Genomic DNA, 16,279 nt, shown 5'->3' with positions numbered 1-16,279 from the left:
ACAGAGATGTCTGATATAATGTTTGTAAAATCTGAACTGTGGTTGGATTTGTGGTTGGTATTTGGGGTAAGTTTTCACTTTCTTCTTTATGCTTTTCTGTATTGCTGAAATTTTATAAACATACATTGTTTTTACAAGCAAATTATCCATACAGTTATTAAAGATGTCTATAACATATAAAGTGTTTTAGGTAGAGTTTTCTATACCAGCTAATTCAAATTTTGTCCATTGGCACGAATTTTAGCCCTGCTTACAAATACCTGGGCCTTGAGGGGTTCTTAAAATCTACGCCCTTTGTTGAGCCCACATGATTTCTGAATGAGGGCATGCCCAAATGTTCTGTCTTTACTTGGCTGAAAAAAGGAAAGAAAGAAAAGAAGCTACAGCCCTGACTCCATTCCTTTGCTCTCTTGCGCTGATGTGATATGTCAGGTAACAGAGATCACTTGGGGTGTGTGTGTGTGTGTGTGTGTGTGTGTGTGTGTGTGTGTGTGTGTGTGTGTGTGTAGAGACTATGTGACCATTTTTAAGATAAAATTGAAGAGCTTCCATCATTGTCTTTATTTCCTATACTACCGCCTAGTATTCCGAATTCCGAATCTCCTCATGGTCGCATTGTGATAATCTCTATGAGGATATAAACTTGGATTTTTTTCACATTTAATAACTTCAGGGGATCAGTATTGTGGAGGACGCCTTGAAAGACCTTCCGGCTCTTTTAAAACCCCAAACTGGCCAGACCGTGATTACCCTGCAGGAGTCACTTGTTTGTGGCACATTGTAGCCCCAAAGAATCAGGTGAGATTCCCTGGATCTATGAAGAAAGTATTCATGTGTGAATTGTCTAGACAGGGTGAGGGGCCCAGCTCTCAAGAGCTACTGATGCAGAGCAAGGAAGGTGCTGCTGGACATACGAAGACTCAGGTTGAAACTGCTTTGCACTATTTGACTTGCAAAGTCATGGATTCAGTTTCCTATTCCATAACTGCAATTTTCAAAACAGGTTTTGAAGTGCAAATGGCAAGCAAATCTCATGTGAGACTGTTTAACCATGTAGAACATGTTATAAGCAGCAGCCACTAATAGTGGGAAGATGAAAATCCCCAAGTACATGTATGTAAGTTTTAGATTAGTCTTTGCTCGCATGGCAAACCCATCATGGCCTCAAAATAGTCATCCAGTCACCAAATCAAGAACGGTCTGACTGCTTCCCTTTGACGAAGCCAATGCAAACATGCCACACCTTCTCTTCAAAGAACCAGTAGTCTGCTGTAAAAGCTAGTCTGCTTTATGGATTTGCTTTTGGTTTTGTTTTTTAAAATTGAATTTGTGCATGTTTCCCACAAATAACATTATTCATCTGTACAACAATCATCAGAGAAGGTCTTGGTTCCAGTGCTCAGTAGTTCGTGGGGATAGGAATTTGTACCTTTCTGGGACCCACTTTCATATATTAACTGCAGGGCAGAACTTAGCGTGGCAATAGACCACACCTACTTTGTGGACTTTTGCAAGCAACTTGTCCTATACTTTTGTAGCTGGAAGTGAACAGAGCTCCTAAATTTAAGATCCTAACTGGGGTTGATCTGAGATTAAGATAATCTTTTGGAATGATTAAAAATTAAAGCAAAAGAATAGCACCAGAAATATTAATACCACGGAAGAAATATGAAAATAAGCAAGAATAATTTAAACAGAATGAATACAGTTTTACAAAGGAAAATCATGGTACCCTCCAAATTTGGGGAGAGGAAGAATTCCACTTGAGGATATTCAGCAATGCTATTTTGACCCTTCTAATATTGTGCTTTCACTAAAGCTCATAGAATTAAAGTTTGAGAAGTTTGACGTTGAGCGCGATAACTACTGCCGGTATGATTATGTGGCTGTGTTTAACGGAGGAGAAGTCAACGACGCTAAAAGAATTGGGAAGTATTGTGGTGATAGTCCACCTGTGTAAGTAGCACCTGTTTTGTTTTCTGAATATTTTAGAGGCCCTAAACTTGTTTCTTATCCAATTGCTCAATTATATTTTATTTTCTGAAATATTTTATGTTGTTGTTTTGTTCACAAATTCCTTGGTTCCATAACAGTGCAGCCAATACAAAGAGCAGGCAACCTTTACAAGTGTAGAGAGTCCTTGACAGCCACACAGATAAAAGGAAGCAAGAGTTGGTGATGCCCCAGGGGCCGGTGCTGAGTCAGATGTGTGGATATGTCGCTGCCCTGTGAAGGTGAGGTCAGGCATCAGAGCAAATGGGACAATCCTGAGAAAAACACAGAGGGCTACCTACTGGGGATCCAGACTAGGAAACAAGGCAGTTTACGACAAATCTGGATGATTTTGCCTGATCAGGTCCTGTTCTGGATCTTTTGGAGCCTTGTAACTCCTCACATTGTTGTTGCTCAAATTTTTGGTGAGTGAACCTGAAAGGTACTTACCAGAATGTTTATGGAGCTAAGAGCTCTGCCGCTTACTAGCGGTGTGACACTGGGCACGTTACTTCACCCCTCTATGCTGTATTTTAGTGCAACACGTGACTTTGGGGGGCAAGATATTTCACGCCTTTGTATACAATGCTGGGCAAAGTGACCGCTGAAATTACTATAGCTTGCCATCAAAGTCACCATTCTGCCAAAGTAAACACCCTTTCCTACTCTGTTGCTTAAACATGATAGGATTATATGCATCGCCTGCTTTTACATATGTTTGTATGGTTTCCACAGACACATCTGAGTTAAAAAAAAAAGTTTTTTTTCAATTTCAATTTATTTATGTTTAAATTTGATTAATAATTAAGAATTTGTAATACATTTACATACCTTTCTATGGTTTCCACAGACACATTTGAGTTTAAAAAGGGTTTTATTTCAATTAAATTTATTTATGGTTAAGTTAATAATTAAGAATTTTTAATGCATTGAAATTAGTTATGATTTAAATATTAGTATATTCAAATTTGGCTTCATAGATAAGGGTGTTGGAGAAAGGCCCATTTCTAACCTGAAAAAGAGTCCCTTATGCTCTCTTCCTGTGGTTGCCGTAACGCCACACGTGGAGTGGCTGAAAAGGACAAGTTTGTTGTCTCGCAGTTCTAGAGGTCAGGAGGCTGGGATCAGTCTCACAGGGCTGACATCAGTGTCAGCAGGGCTGCTTCCTTCTGGCCGCTCAGAGGGAAGAATTTGTTTCCTGGCTTTTTTCAGCGTCTGGAGGCTGCCTGAGTCCCTCACTGGGGCTCCTTCCTCAGCTGTGCTCCTTCCTCCGTCTCTGCAGCACATCACTCCTATCAACCGGCCATCATATTCCGTCTCCTCTCTGGTCTCAGCCTTCCTCTTACAAGGTTGCTTGGGGTTACATTTAGAGCCTAGGATGCTCTCTCCTCTTCCTAGGACCCGTAATTTAATCTTCTCTGCCAAGTCCCTTTGCATATAAAGTAACACAGTCACAAATTCCAGGAATTGGAATGTGCACATTTCAGGGCCATTAGCCTATCACGCCCTCTTGAGCTCCTCCTTTTCTTCCTGAATTCTCCTTTACCCAGTAGTCCCATTTTTCTCCATCTTCAGCTCTGCTTCCTTTTTTTTTGTTCCTCCCCCATAACCTATAAACTTAAGTTCTCCCAAATTAAAAACAAAACAAGCAAGTCCCTCTCGACTTTCTACCCTGCTCCAGCTTTTTCTGCCATGTCTCTTTCTCTTCATATCCAAGTATTTTAAAACTCAAGTTTCCTTTTCTAGAAACATGGCAAATAAGCTACCCTTTAAAACCATCCCAGAAAAAAAAAATCTACCAGTGTTCCTAAAGTTTAAAAAAAAAAAAAAAAAAAAAGAAGTTAAAGCATCGCTGAGTTGGCAAAAACATCCGAGACCATAAGGATGAGAAGCCCAAATCCAGAGAGATAAACAAGTACTGTACTTGAAGGTGGCATCTTTCTTCTGGACATGTGTCAGTTTTTGACGACCTAGAACTTCATTCTTAACAGACCATGCTTGGGAACAGGAGATAAGGCTCAGGGTCCAGGCAAGGGGGAAGACTGCATCAAAGACACAGCATAAATAGGGGACCTAAAGAAAGTGCCACCAGTGTGATTGAACTAATTTTCCCCATGACCCAGGGTGATAGTAAAGAAAATGGGCTGCTTTGGCCTTCACTTTCGGTAAAAGTAAGAAGAGGGAGTTTCTTGTGAGAATCCCTAACCATAACATAGTCCAGATGTGAGGTTGTAGTTATGTTTTACACTACTTGACTGTTCAAAAAAAAAAAAAACCCCAAAAAACAAAGCTGTCAGGCCTTTAGTTTAAAGAGTTTCCAAGGTGGCCCTAGTTGGTGTGGCTGGGTTGGAGCAACATCCTGTAACCAAAAGGTTGCCGGTTCAATTCCTGGTCAGGGCACATGTCTAGGTTTGCAGGTTCCATCCTCAGTCTGGGCAACCCATCAATGGTTCCCTTCCTCTCTCCCTCCATCTCACTCTAAAAGCAATGGAAAAATTTCCTCAGGTATGTCCACAGGGGCTGACAGAAGAAAACACAAATTCTTTCTGGAAGAATGCATCTTGACTTAGACTTTAAGAATACCTATGAATAAAGTTTTAAGAAACATAAGTTCCCAATCAAATCACGAAAAGCAAACATAAACAAGAATCAGAGAAATAAGCAGTACAATCAGACCCATAGACACCATATATAGTAAAATTATGAGATACAGAATATGTATGCTTAAAGAAATTCATGCAAAATATATTAATTGAGAGCCTATAAAGTACAGGCTATTGGATATAAGACAAGAGACAAGAGACTCTCAGAAATGTTCAGACAGATTTAACAAAGAGCCTAACATAATTTCCAGAACTGAGACATACAAAAATTTACACAAAAACTTAATACATGTGTTAAATAAGTGATAAGACACAGCTCCGGAAAGAATTAGAGAACTGAGAAACAGATGTGAAAGAATTGACTGGAACACAGCACAAGGAGACAAATAGATGGAGAATATGAAGGAGAGGTTATGAGTCTCAGAGGCTGGAGAGAAAGGATCTCAATACACATTTACTCAGAGTTCCCTAACAAAACACAGAGAATGTAGAAAATTTAATGTTTGAAGAAATAATAGCTGATATTTTTCCAGTGTGGATGAAAGGTCCACATTGGATCAGTCTTCAAATCCAAGAACTCAGTAAATCCTAAGCAACATATATATTAATACATCCATGCCTATGTGCATTACAATAAAACCACAGAACGGCAGAAAGATGTTAAAAATAGCCAGAGAGAAAAGACAGATTATTACAAAGGAAAAACAATTAACCTAACAACTGACTTCTCTGTAGCAACAATGAAAGTTAGAAGATCTTAGAAGAATATCTTCAAATTACTGAGACAAAATAACTGTCAAGTTCAAATTATGAAAAACTTCTCTTTTGTGAGTGTGGGTGAAATAAAGACCTTTTCAGTTAAACAAGAGCTGAGAGAGTTTACTACCCACAGACCTTAACCAAAGAAACTTCGTTATGTACTTCAGACAGAAAGATAATGATCCCAGGATAAAGGACTGAGATGCAGAAATAAACGCTGAACAAAGATACTAGTAATGGGAGTTGAAGGATTCTGAGGTCCTTGTGTTATCTGAAAGTTGAATGAAGATATTAAACTTTATAATAAGCTAAAGTAAACATGGATGTTAAATTTAGGGTAACCTCTAGAAAAAATAGAAGTCTTTAACTTTCAAAACGGTGGAGGAAAAATGTGAAATGAGAAAAAAGATCCTAAAAGAAAAAGCATAGGTGCTCAAGATGGAGGCATAGGTAAACGTGGCTCACCTTGCACACCACTGCAAAATTAGAGCTGAACTATCATTCAGAGCCGCCAGGAAATCAAGCTATATAGCAACTAAAGAATTGAAGAAACCACGTTCGTCCAGACGGGTAGGAGGGACAGAGGGGTGGAAACTCAGAGACACAGAAGAGGCTGGTACCAAACCCACATGTGGTGGATATAAAACAGAGGGATATCTTGGGAGCAAGGGATCTCAGCCCCATACCAGACCACCCAGCCCAGGGTTCCAGTGCCAGGGAAATAAGTCCCCATAACCTCTGGCTATACAAAACAGTAGAGGTTGGGTTGGTGAAAGAAACTAGGATTCTCACGCATCTTGGAGGGCCCCACACACGGACTTACTCAGACTTACTCCCTCAGAGTTCCAGCATCAGGGCAGCACCTTGAAGAGCACCAGTAGCATGTGGTGAGGAACTGAAGTGTCTGGCATCAGGGTGAGAGCTGGGGGACAGCTTCCTCCTGGACAGACCTACAGACAACAGCCATTGTTCCTTTTCGGAGCCCTCCCACACACAGAACCACAGTGCAGCAGCCCTGTATCTGAGACTCCACCAACATGTCTCACACAGTTAGCCCTGCCCTACAATTACTTAAGGCTCCACCCTATCCAACTTATGGATGCACCCAAGCTGGTAACAGTGTCTTTTCCATAGGAATGGCTGGACTACACACAGGCTTTAGACCTTCCTAGAGTCATTCATAAACAAGCAACAGCTGAGCCCAAGCCCCATCCCTTCTGCTGAGTGGCCCCAGGTCCTGCACAAGCAGTGGCCATCTGTAGATCACTTCATAGCTTACACCAAGGGGCCCCAGGCAGAACACAGGTAGTGGCAGACCTTGGCCTGTACCACCCAGGAAACCTCAGAGCCTGTGCGCCAAATGGACAGTTACCATGATGGAGCACCATCACCCAACCACCTCCACAAGCCACAGAGGGAGGTGGTTGCTGGCCAGTGGTCACAGCCAGTCTTACCAGCTATCTGGCCAGGTAAATCCCTCCCATTGACCAGCTGACAGCAGTCAAGATTCAACTACAAGAGGAGGAAATAATTAGCCCACATGGAGGGCATACCTTGAGTACCCAGCTTGGGAGATAGCAGAGGCTGTGCCACTGGACCCTACAGGACACCTACTACATGGAGTCAAAACAGCTCTACCTAATACACAGAAACAAACACAGGGAGGCTGCCAAAAAGAGGAGACAAAGAAATATGGCCCAAATGAAAGAACAGATCAAAACTCCAGAAAAAGAGATAAATGAAATGGAGCTAAGCAATCTCTCAGTCGCAGAGTTCAAAACACTGGTTAAAAGGATGCAAAAGGGACTTAGTGAGACCCTCAACAACATAAGAAAGATCCAGTCAGAAATGAAGGAGACACTACTGAAATAAAGAACAATTTACAGGGAATCGACAATAGAGTGGTTGAAGCCAATAATCAAGTCAATGATTTGGAACATAAGGGAGAAAAAGACATCAAATCAGAATAATAAGAAAAAAGAATTAAAAAATTGAGGATGGTGTAAGGAGCCCCTGGGACAACTTCAAGCTTTCCAACATTTGCATCATAGGGGTGTCAGGAGGAGAAGAGAAAGAAAAATAAATTGGAAACCTATTTGAAAAAATAATAAAAGAAAACTTCCCTAACTTGTTAAAGGAAATAGACATACAAATCCAGGAAGCACAGAGTCCCAAACAAGATGGATGCAGGGGATAACACCAAGACACATCATAATTAAAAAGCCAAAAGATAAAGAGAGAATCTTTAAAGCAGCAAGAGAAAACCTGTAATTACCTACAAAGGTAGTTATGTGCTGTTTATAAGACACACCTCCAAAAAATAAGAACACAGAGCATTTGAGAATACAATGATAGAAAAAGATATTGGAAGCAAATGCTAATTGAAAGAAAATTGGCATAGATTTACTAATATCAAAAAAAGTAGATTTTAGGCAGAAAGCATTACTAAAAATACTTACTATATAATAATAAAAAGTGCAATTTATCATTTATCATAACAGTGTATTAATTGTAAACTTGTACTTATGTCAAAAATATGTAAAGCAAAAAAAAGAATAAAAAGTAAAAGATTTACAAAATCCACTATTATTGTAGGAGATTTGAAACATATCTCTTTCAATAATTGACAGATTAATTGAATTATAGAAAGATGGAAGATTAGGATACAGAAGACTTAAGATACACTTAACAGGCTTCTTCTAATGAATAGAGAACACTGCATCCAACAACGGGAGAAAATACTTTTTTTTTTTCAAACCAGAAATGGACATGACTTGGGGCGGTGAACACACAATACAATATACAGATGGTATATTATAGAATTGTACACCTGAAACTTATATGTAATTATTAACCAATGTCACCCCAATACATTCAGTAAATAATGTTTTTAAAGTAAGAGCAATACAAATAGGATGCATATCCAGCCTTCCTCAGCCCCCAAATTTCGACACTATACTTATCAGTAAAGGTTAACTTACATCTCAAATAAAATACAATAATCACTTTTTAAAAACACAGAAAAAAACAATAATCCAGAATTGCCAAATAATTATTAAAGACATTTGACCCACAGTTAAAAGTTGTGAAGGCAGGGGGTGGGGTGGGGGGAAAGCCCAGGCTGAGTTTCTCCACGAGTTCTAACAGACACCTGAGGAGCAGATCATTGTAACGCTACACAGATTCTTTCAGAGAAAAATAGGGTTGTTCCACACCTATGTTCATAACGCCCATATAAATTGACACCAAAACAAGCTAAGGCAGTACCAGAAAAGAATATTAAAGACCAATCTCACTTATGAATGTGATGAAAAATAAATCCTAAAAGAAAAAAATATTAGCAGGCCAAATCTAACAATGTATAAAAAAATACTCTTTGACCAGGAATTCAAGATTGGCTTGAATTTAGAAAATCTACTTCATACATTACCAGATTAAAGTGTGATTTGCAGATTTATATTTTTATTTGTTGAAAACATTAATTTATTCAAGAATATTATTTTCTTAAATAGCTTGAATTTATAAGCTTTTATTTTTAAAAATATATTTTAACAGCAACAAAAATATAAACACTCAAGTATAAATTTAACAAATTGTGTGCAAGGCCTTAAGAGAGAGAATTATAAAACCTTAAAAGACCTAAATAAATGGAGTTATATACTATCCTCATGAATAGGGAGAATCAAAACCATTAAAAATGTTGAAATTGGTTTTCATTAAAGCTGACAGTCAGACTCTAAAATGTGTGTGGACTGGCCGGACGGTGGGAGGGTGATGCTAAGACAGCTTTGAAGAAGGGCCCAGCAGGAGGGTTTTCTCGCCGCGATGGAGCTGTGTCAGAACGCCGCTGTAACAAAGGCCAGAAACATTCCACACGTGTCTGCACAGTGGGCGCTGCGCAGAGACCCACAGGCCTGCTGGCGCGGGGTGACCCTACTGCAAAACAAGGCAGGGACAACCCTTGGACACGTGGGAAAATGAATGTGTCCATATCTAATAGCACACAAAAATTAATTACAGATGGATTGAAGCCTTAAATGAGAAACTTCAACAAAAACTGCTCATCGAAATACACCTTAAAGAGAAGGAAAGACAAGGCACAAAACGGAAGCATATTTGTATTTGACAAAGATCTACGTTTCAGAATATGAGTATATCGAGAAATCCTAGCCCTGCCTGGAGTGGCTCAGTTGGTTGACTATCGTACTGCAAAGCGAATGGTCACTGGTTCAATTCCCAGTCAGGGCACATGCCTGGGTTGAGGGCTGGGCCCCCAGTAGAGGAGGGTATGCGAGTGGCAACCACACACTGATGTTTCTCTCCCTTTCTTTCTCCCTCCATTCCCTTCTCTCTAAAAATAAATAAATAAAATCTTTTTAAAAAATCATAAAAATTAATAAGGAATACAGCACAACTCAGTAGAAAAAGTGGGCAAAAGGCATTCCCCAAACAAGAAAGGTACACAGTGAACAATCTTTGAAAAGAGTGTGAATTGGCACAACCACTTTGGAAATCAGTTGCACATTATCTAATGAAGATGAAAATGAGCATCTACCCTGTGACCTCGGGTAGAGCACGTACCGTCCCCTCCCAAAGGTAGTCATACCTTTGCCCATGTGCACCCCGGACATGTACAAGGATGTTCTAGGCGATATTGTTTGTAATTGGCAGGGTGCAGGGTGGAGGGGGACCAAACAGCCAAATGTCAATCGACAAGAGAATAGTTAAATCGTATTACAGCACACCACAGCAGCGAAAACTGGACGACTTTCACAATTATAATGTTGAGAGTGAAAAAAATTACAGAAAAATATACACCATAGCCTTTCACTTATATGAAGTTTAGAAGCATGCTCACTATATACTGTATTGTTTAGTAATGCATATGTATTTGTAACTCTACAGACAAAAGCAAAAAAAGGACAAATACAAAACTCAGGGCAGTGGTTGCCTCCAGGCAGGGGGCTGGGTGGGGGCAATGGAGGGGCTGCTGAGCACCACTCACCTCTGAGGACTTTGTCTGGAGTAGCTCAACTGCCTGCCAGCAGCTAATCTTTGCCCAGAAGATTTTCCCATAGTAGAGTATGCTAGGGTGGGGCAGTGTAGGAAATAAGCAGACCTCTCGGGAGGTTTCCCCTGTGAGAAGCGTGACTAAGAGGAGGAAAGTTGGGGTTGGGGCAGGGCTAGAAGGAGAAGTGTGTGGGTTCAGCACTGTTTCAGTACCATTGAATTCAGTTCAAAAACATTTACTTCACCCCTGCATGTGCGGCACTATGTCAGGTACCTGGAATACAAAGATAAATCAGTATGAGGAGGGAGTGAATCAAGGCAGATGGGTAACGTGGCAAAGGAATGTCCTGGGTGAATTTCTGACAGGTGGTAGGAGGTCAGCAGAGGAGTTTTTTTGAGAAGATGGTGCTTCTGGAAGGAAGAGCTGGAGTTGGAGGCTGAAGGAAGGACAGACCAGTTCCAGGCAGAGGGAGTTCTGTTAGCACAGACAAGCATTATTTAAATCTCCTTGCTCACTTTTGTGACCCGAACCCCATTAATGTAGATCATGAAGCTCACTCGTGGGTTTGCCAGATCCCTTGGCTCAGGAAGTAACAACCTTTAGGGCAGAAAAGATTTTGCAAGTTTTTCTTGCTGGGTGAGTCAAGTACAGATCTACCCTCCCCTTGACCGATGCCCACTCAGGTAGCTGATAGGTGGGAAAAAGGGGCTGCCTCGTTGTCTGCTGCCCACAATGCCAAAAAGTGATTTGGCTGAGAAGGTGCCTCAACAAAGGACTTTAGTCAAACCATCAATTAATTCAATTGAATGACTTGTTTATTTTTTCCACTTCGCATTAGTTTTTAAGTAGAATTAGCCAAACAACATTTTTGCCAGTGTTTAAATAATAATAGCAAAGGTTAAACGAAACTACTGTCTTATATAATACAGTTATCCCCTGAGATTTAAGAGAGCTTTTGAGCCTCCGTTATTATCACCACAAAATCTGTAGGGTCAGCTAACCAAGCAACCCCCTAAGTAGCTTTACAATTGGAGTTTTAATGAAGCCATTCATGACCACCAAAACAAAACAATCACTTCCTCTTCCCCCTTCAGAACACTTACTACCAAGATTATAGACAGAAATGTTCCCACTTCAGGCACACGTAGGAAGGCTCATTGAACCTGACACAGAAGTTCAGTCACACCCTGCATGGCTTCCTTATCTCCAGGTGACCAGCCCTCTGGCTGTGTCTTCACAGGGTCTGGGGACTCATTCAGTTTCTCCACAGCCAGCATCCCTGGCTCCCCCCGGCCACCTAGGACCCAGAGTCCTCATTCAAAGAAGCCATGTGGTTCCCTTGCCTGGCTAAATCCTGAGGTGCTTGTGGAGAACCAGCCACAGCTCAATGTTTACATGGGTCCCCTTGTCTAGCACCGTCTCTGGAGTCACCTGGTCCTGGGCGCAAATCCCATCTCTCCTACGCACCAGCTCAAGGGCCTCAGGCAAATCCCTTGAACTCTCAGAACTTCGGTTGCCGGTTCCATAAAAGGGGGGTAATAACAGGGTTGTGGTGCAAATAGAATTTGATGGGCTTTCATAAAGCACAGTGCCTAACTTAGCAAACACTCAGTAAATATTAGCTATTAGCATTAATATTGAGCAGAGTAAGGCATTCACTTTCTAAAAGTATTTTAGCTTTTAAGTATAAACAAGTAGTAATTTGTCAGAAATTAATGGAAAGCTAGAAAAGTCTACATTTCAGAGAGGTACCACTTACACTTTAAAATGTATATCTACTTAAACATGTTTTTGTTCTTTTAGGCCAATTGTGTCTGACAGAAATGAACTTCTCATTCAGTTTTTCTCAGACTTAAGTTTAACTGCAGATGGATTTATTGGTCACTACAAATTCAGGCCAAAAAGATTATCAACAACTCCAGCATCGCCGGTCACCACCACACTCACTGTGACTCCAGGTGAGTTTTCCTGCCTTTAAGTTTGCTCACAAACTTAAGGAATATTTTCAAAAATCTTTTGAAGTACAAGATATCAAATAAAAGGAAGATATTTGAAACTAAAATAAAGATGAAAACATATGTAGGAGAATAATATGACTCCATTAATGAAAGAAAAGTATACGGTATAAGAATAATAATAAGTTTATAATTTTAAAACGTCACCTAAGAAAATTATAACCGCTTAAAAATTACTACAGAACCTAGTAACATTATTAGAAGACTAATTTTTTCTCTTCTGGCACTTATAAAATTATGGTTTTCTTTTTGTTACATAGAATTACAGTGTTTTAGGTGAAAGTTCTAGGGCCTTCACACCTGCCTGCTTTCGCATCTGCCAGTAGTTGATTGGTCTTTTTTTTTTTTTCTTTGCTCCAAAATGTGTCATGTAAAATATGTTATTTTTTTCAAATTGGAGGAAGTCAAACAAAAATGTAGAAGCCAGTTGGGAAAGTCTGGTCTGGGATACGCTCTAAGAATGCGAGAGGCTAGTCTCTACATCTGTCAGCTCCATGCGTAGGGATTTCAGACTTCAGATATCAACATCTAAATCCAGGGAGGAGAGGAGTGTGAGAAGAAGGGATCTAAGGTTAAGGAATGAAGCAGGTTGAAATAAGAACAACTTTATGGCCCACTATTTTCTGTATGCTCAAAGTAAGGCTCTTTACTCTGAGTACAGGCACTTCTGGAAGAGCTGATTTTTCTGAGCACTCCCTAAGTGTGCCCCCTTGTGGCCTGGGAGAGTACTGCCTCATGTTACAGCAGTATTTCTCCAGTTAACCTCAGTGGACTCTGGTGTCCTTAATCTTTTCAGTGAATTGTCAGATCACACCCACAGTGTTTAGGTGGTTCCCCAGCTTTTATCTCCAGTCCTAAAGTCTCTCTGAAATTCCAAACATGGATTTGTATTTATCTCCTAGAGTTTTGCAACTGCTAGACAGTTTAAATTAAAGCCCATCAAACACAACTTGTTTTTATCACACTATTTTCTGCCTTGAACCTGCTGCTCTGCCCGTTTACCCAGACCTGGCCCACAGCATCAGAGCCACCCGCTTAGGGCTGTCTTCAGCCTGCGCTGTGTTCCCTCCCCACTGCACGCCCCTGCACCGCACACACACAGAGGCCACCAAGTCCTTCTCTACAACAGTATCCTCCAAACCGTCAGCCACCGATGAGTACTTCAAATGTGGCTAGTGGTACTGAGGGGCTGAATTTTTAATTTAATGGAATTTAGAAAGCCTCATGTGGCTAGTGGCTACCAAATTGGAGAGCACAAGAGCACAACCCTTTCATGGAGTATGTAAGGCCTTCACCCTTCCCCCCCATTCTCTCTTTCTAGATCCGCCTTTAGTCCCTACCACCTCTCTCCTTATGCTCTCAGTACTTTGGATTTTATTCTAAGTGTTGGGGAAACTGTTGATAGATTAAGCAAAGTTCAGGATTGGCTTTACACTATGAAGAAGACCACTCAGGCCACTGTGAATGGATTGTAGGGTCAAGAGCATCAGTAGGTTCCTGTGGTTGTCCAGAGGACCTTGCTATGACAGGACAGAGACAGTCAAGAGATGTTGACTGTTGTGCAAGCCAGGGACCTTGGGAGAGACTGATGGGGCTTGGTGGTGAATTGGACTGGGAAGATCAGGGAGGCGTCAAGAATGCCTCCCAGGTCCCTGGCTTGCGAAACCCGGGGGATAATGTAACCATTCCCCAGAGCTGAGAACTAGGTTTAGGAGTAAAAGTCTAAGTTAAGCTTGTTGCATCTGAGATGTCTGTGAGATACTCAAGTGGAGATGTCATGCAAACAATTACATCTATGGGCCCCCAGACCAGAAGAGAGATTTAAGCTAGCTGTCTCTGAATTTGAGAGATTTGAGAGTCGTCAACATATACTTGGTTGATCCCATGATCCGGAGTGAGATTGCCTAGGGAGAGGTTAGGGTGAAAGAAGGAGAAGGGCTGGATTAAATCACTAGGAATGCCTGCGTATTAAAGGGGAGAGGATATGGTGGTACAGGAGACTAGAAAAGAGATGCTAGGGAGGAGGAGGGAGGAAGCAGCAGCCTGGGTCAAGAGGCCACAGGAGGGAGTGTTTTAAGAAGGAAGTGGTCAGTAGAGCCAAGGGTTGACAGACTTCAAAAGAGGGAAGGATTCAAATGTTTCTGTTTGACTTCCTGGCGTGGTGGCTGCTGGAGACCCTAGCAAGACTTGTGTGAGTGCGGCTGTGCAGGCAGAAGCCAGACACAGTGGGCTGAGATGATGCAAAGCAGTGAAAAGTGTGAGACAGTGAGCTCTGGCAACTCATTCCACAAGTTTGGCCCTGAGGGAGGGAGAGAGGCTTTGAGTGGCTGAAGCAAGTTAAAGCTAATGGGAAGTAGCCAGCAAAAGAAAAGACAGTAGCAGACAGAGGGAATGAACTGAGGAGGAAATTTCTACAAAGGTGGGAGGTTGTGGCCTCCAGAAGGCTGACCGGAACCTTAGACCAGAGGTGGGGCAACCTCCTCTCTCAGGGAAGGAAAGGAAGAGGAAGCTGCTGATAAAGACAACTCCAAGGTTTGGTGGGAGCCTGAGGACATTTTCTTCTTTGATCTCTGTCTCTCTAGGAAACAGGCAGGTTCACCTGCTGAGAAAGAGAAGGGAGGTGGGAGAACCGTGGGTTAGAAGAATGAGAAAGAATTAGAAAAAGAGCTGTGGAAATTGGGGAGTGAGTCGATCCGTGAAACTGCTTGCGACCTCGATCAGAGTCTGTTTGTGTGCTCACGGACGCCACTGCTTTTCGTTCAGTTAATCCGGCACATTCCAGTCTCCAACTTCCGGGACAATGTTCCCTCTAACAGGGGTGTCCAAACTTTTGGCGTCTCTGGGCCACACTGGGGAAGAAGAAGAGTTGTCTGTGGACACACATTAAATACACAAACACTAACGGAAACCGATGTGCAAAAAAAAAGGTTTTAAGTAAATTTATGATTTTGTGTTGGGCCGCGTTCATAGCCATCCTGGCCACATATGGCCCCCTAGGCCGCAGGTTGGACACCCCTGCATGTTTACTGAACTCTTCATCTCACAAAGAAATGTGTGTGTGTGTGTCTGTGTGTGTGCTTAAACCATTATATTATATGTATTTATCATTAAATTGTACATATTTTAATATTGCAATTCAGTTCAGATCCCTTTTGGAGTTAAGCAGGGGTACAAATTAAGAGTAAATAATAATTAATAAATTCACAAAAGAGTTGGCAGAACCTATTAAAAGGGCAATATTCCAATTGCAAATTCTTACCTAACAAGTATCATTTTGTTACAGTTGTTTTACTTAAAATATTCTTCCTAGAATATTGCTATATATGTGTAAGTAATTAGGAAATACTTTTGAAACATTTTTAATGATGGTGATGGGGATTAAACATTTTCACTTTGTTACCTCATGGTTTCACAGTCTTCACTATTGACATTCGGGCCACCTACTTCGTCGCTGCTGGGTGCTGTCTGGGGTAAGATCTCCAGCAGCACCCCTACCACTAGATGCTACTGCCACCCTCGTAATTGTGACCAAAAATATTTCTAGACAGGCAGTGACAGGCTCAACACAAATGTTTAGTAACTGGTTGCAGCTAATTACAGGTATAACACAGTCTACACATGAGCAGTGTTTCTAAAAATAACCTTCACTAGTCACATTGAGGCAGTCGCCCATTTTACATGAACCAAGAAGGCTCCATCCATCCTCAGGAGGAACGCCATAAGTCTCCTTGTGTAAAGTGGAGGATTAACCTATATTTTCTGAGTCCATATTTGTTGTACTAGATTTTTCCAAGCAGGACAGATGGAGACTGTGTGTGTTTTGGGGTATAGTGCTAGTTTTATGTAAAGGGAGAAGAGAATAGGGCTAAATATGGGTCATCTTTTATCTCAGGTTTCAA

At 41.2% G+C, this 16,279-nt stretch overlaps 1 protein-coding gene across 1 annotated transcript in view; it reads left to right on the top strand.

Moving 5' to 3' along the window:
* PCOLCE2 (procollagen C-endopeptidase enhancer 2) overlaps nt 1-16,279 on the top strand; it is a 63,788-nt gene that overhangs the window by 38,002 nt on the left and 9,507 nt on the right. Inside the window, exons 4-6 of the mRNA XM_024556293.4 lie at nt 674-798; nt 1,820-1,956; nt 12,169-12,323. Of these exons, the coding sequence (XP_024412061.2) occupies nt 674-798; nt 1,820-1,956; nt 12,169-12,323 (417 nt within the window). The remainder of the gene's footprint in view (nt 1-673; nt 799-1,819; nt 1,957-12,168; nt 12,324-16,279) is intronic.

Source organism: Desmodus rotundus, chromosome 2, assembly GCF_022682495.2.
Source record: "Desmodus rotundus isolate HL8 chromosome 2, HLdesRot8A.1, whole genome shotgun sequence".
Lineage (NCBI taxonomy): Eukaryota > Metazoa > Chordata > Mammalia > Chiroptera > Phyllostomidae > Desmodus > Desmodus rotundus.
The sequence above is the reverse complement of the archived record's forward strand: the minus strand, read 5'-3'. Positions and strand labels throughout refer to the sequence as shown.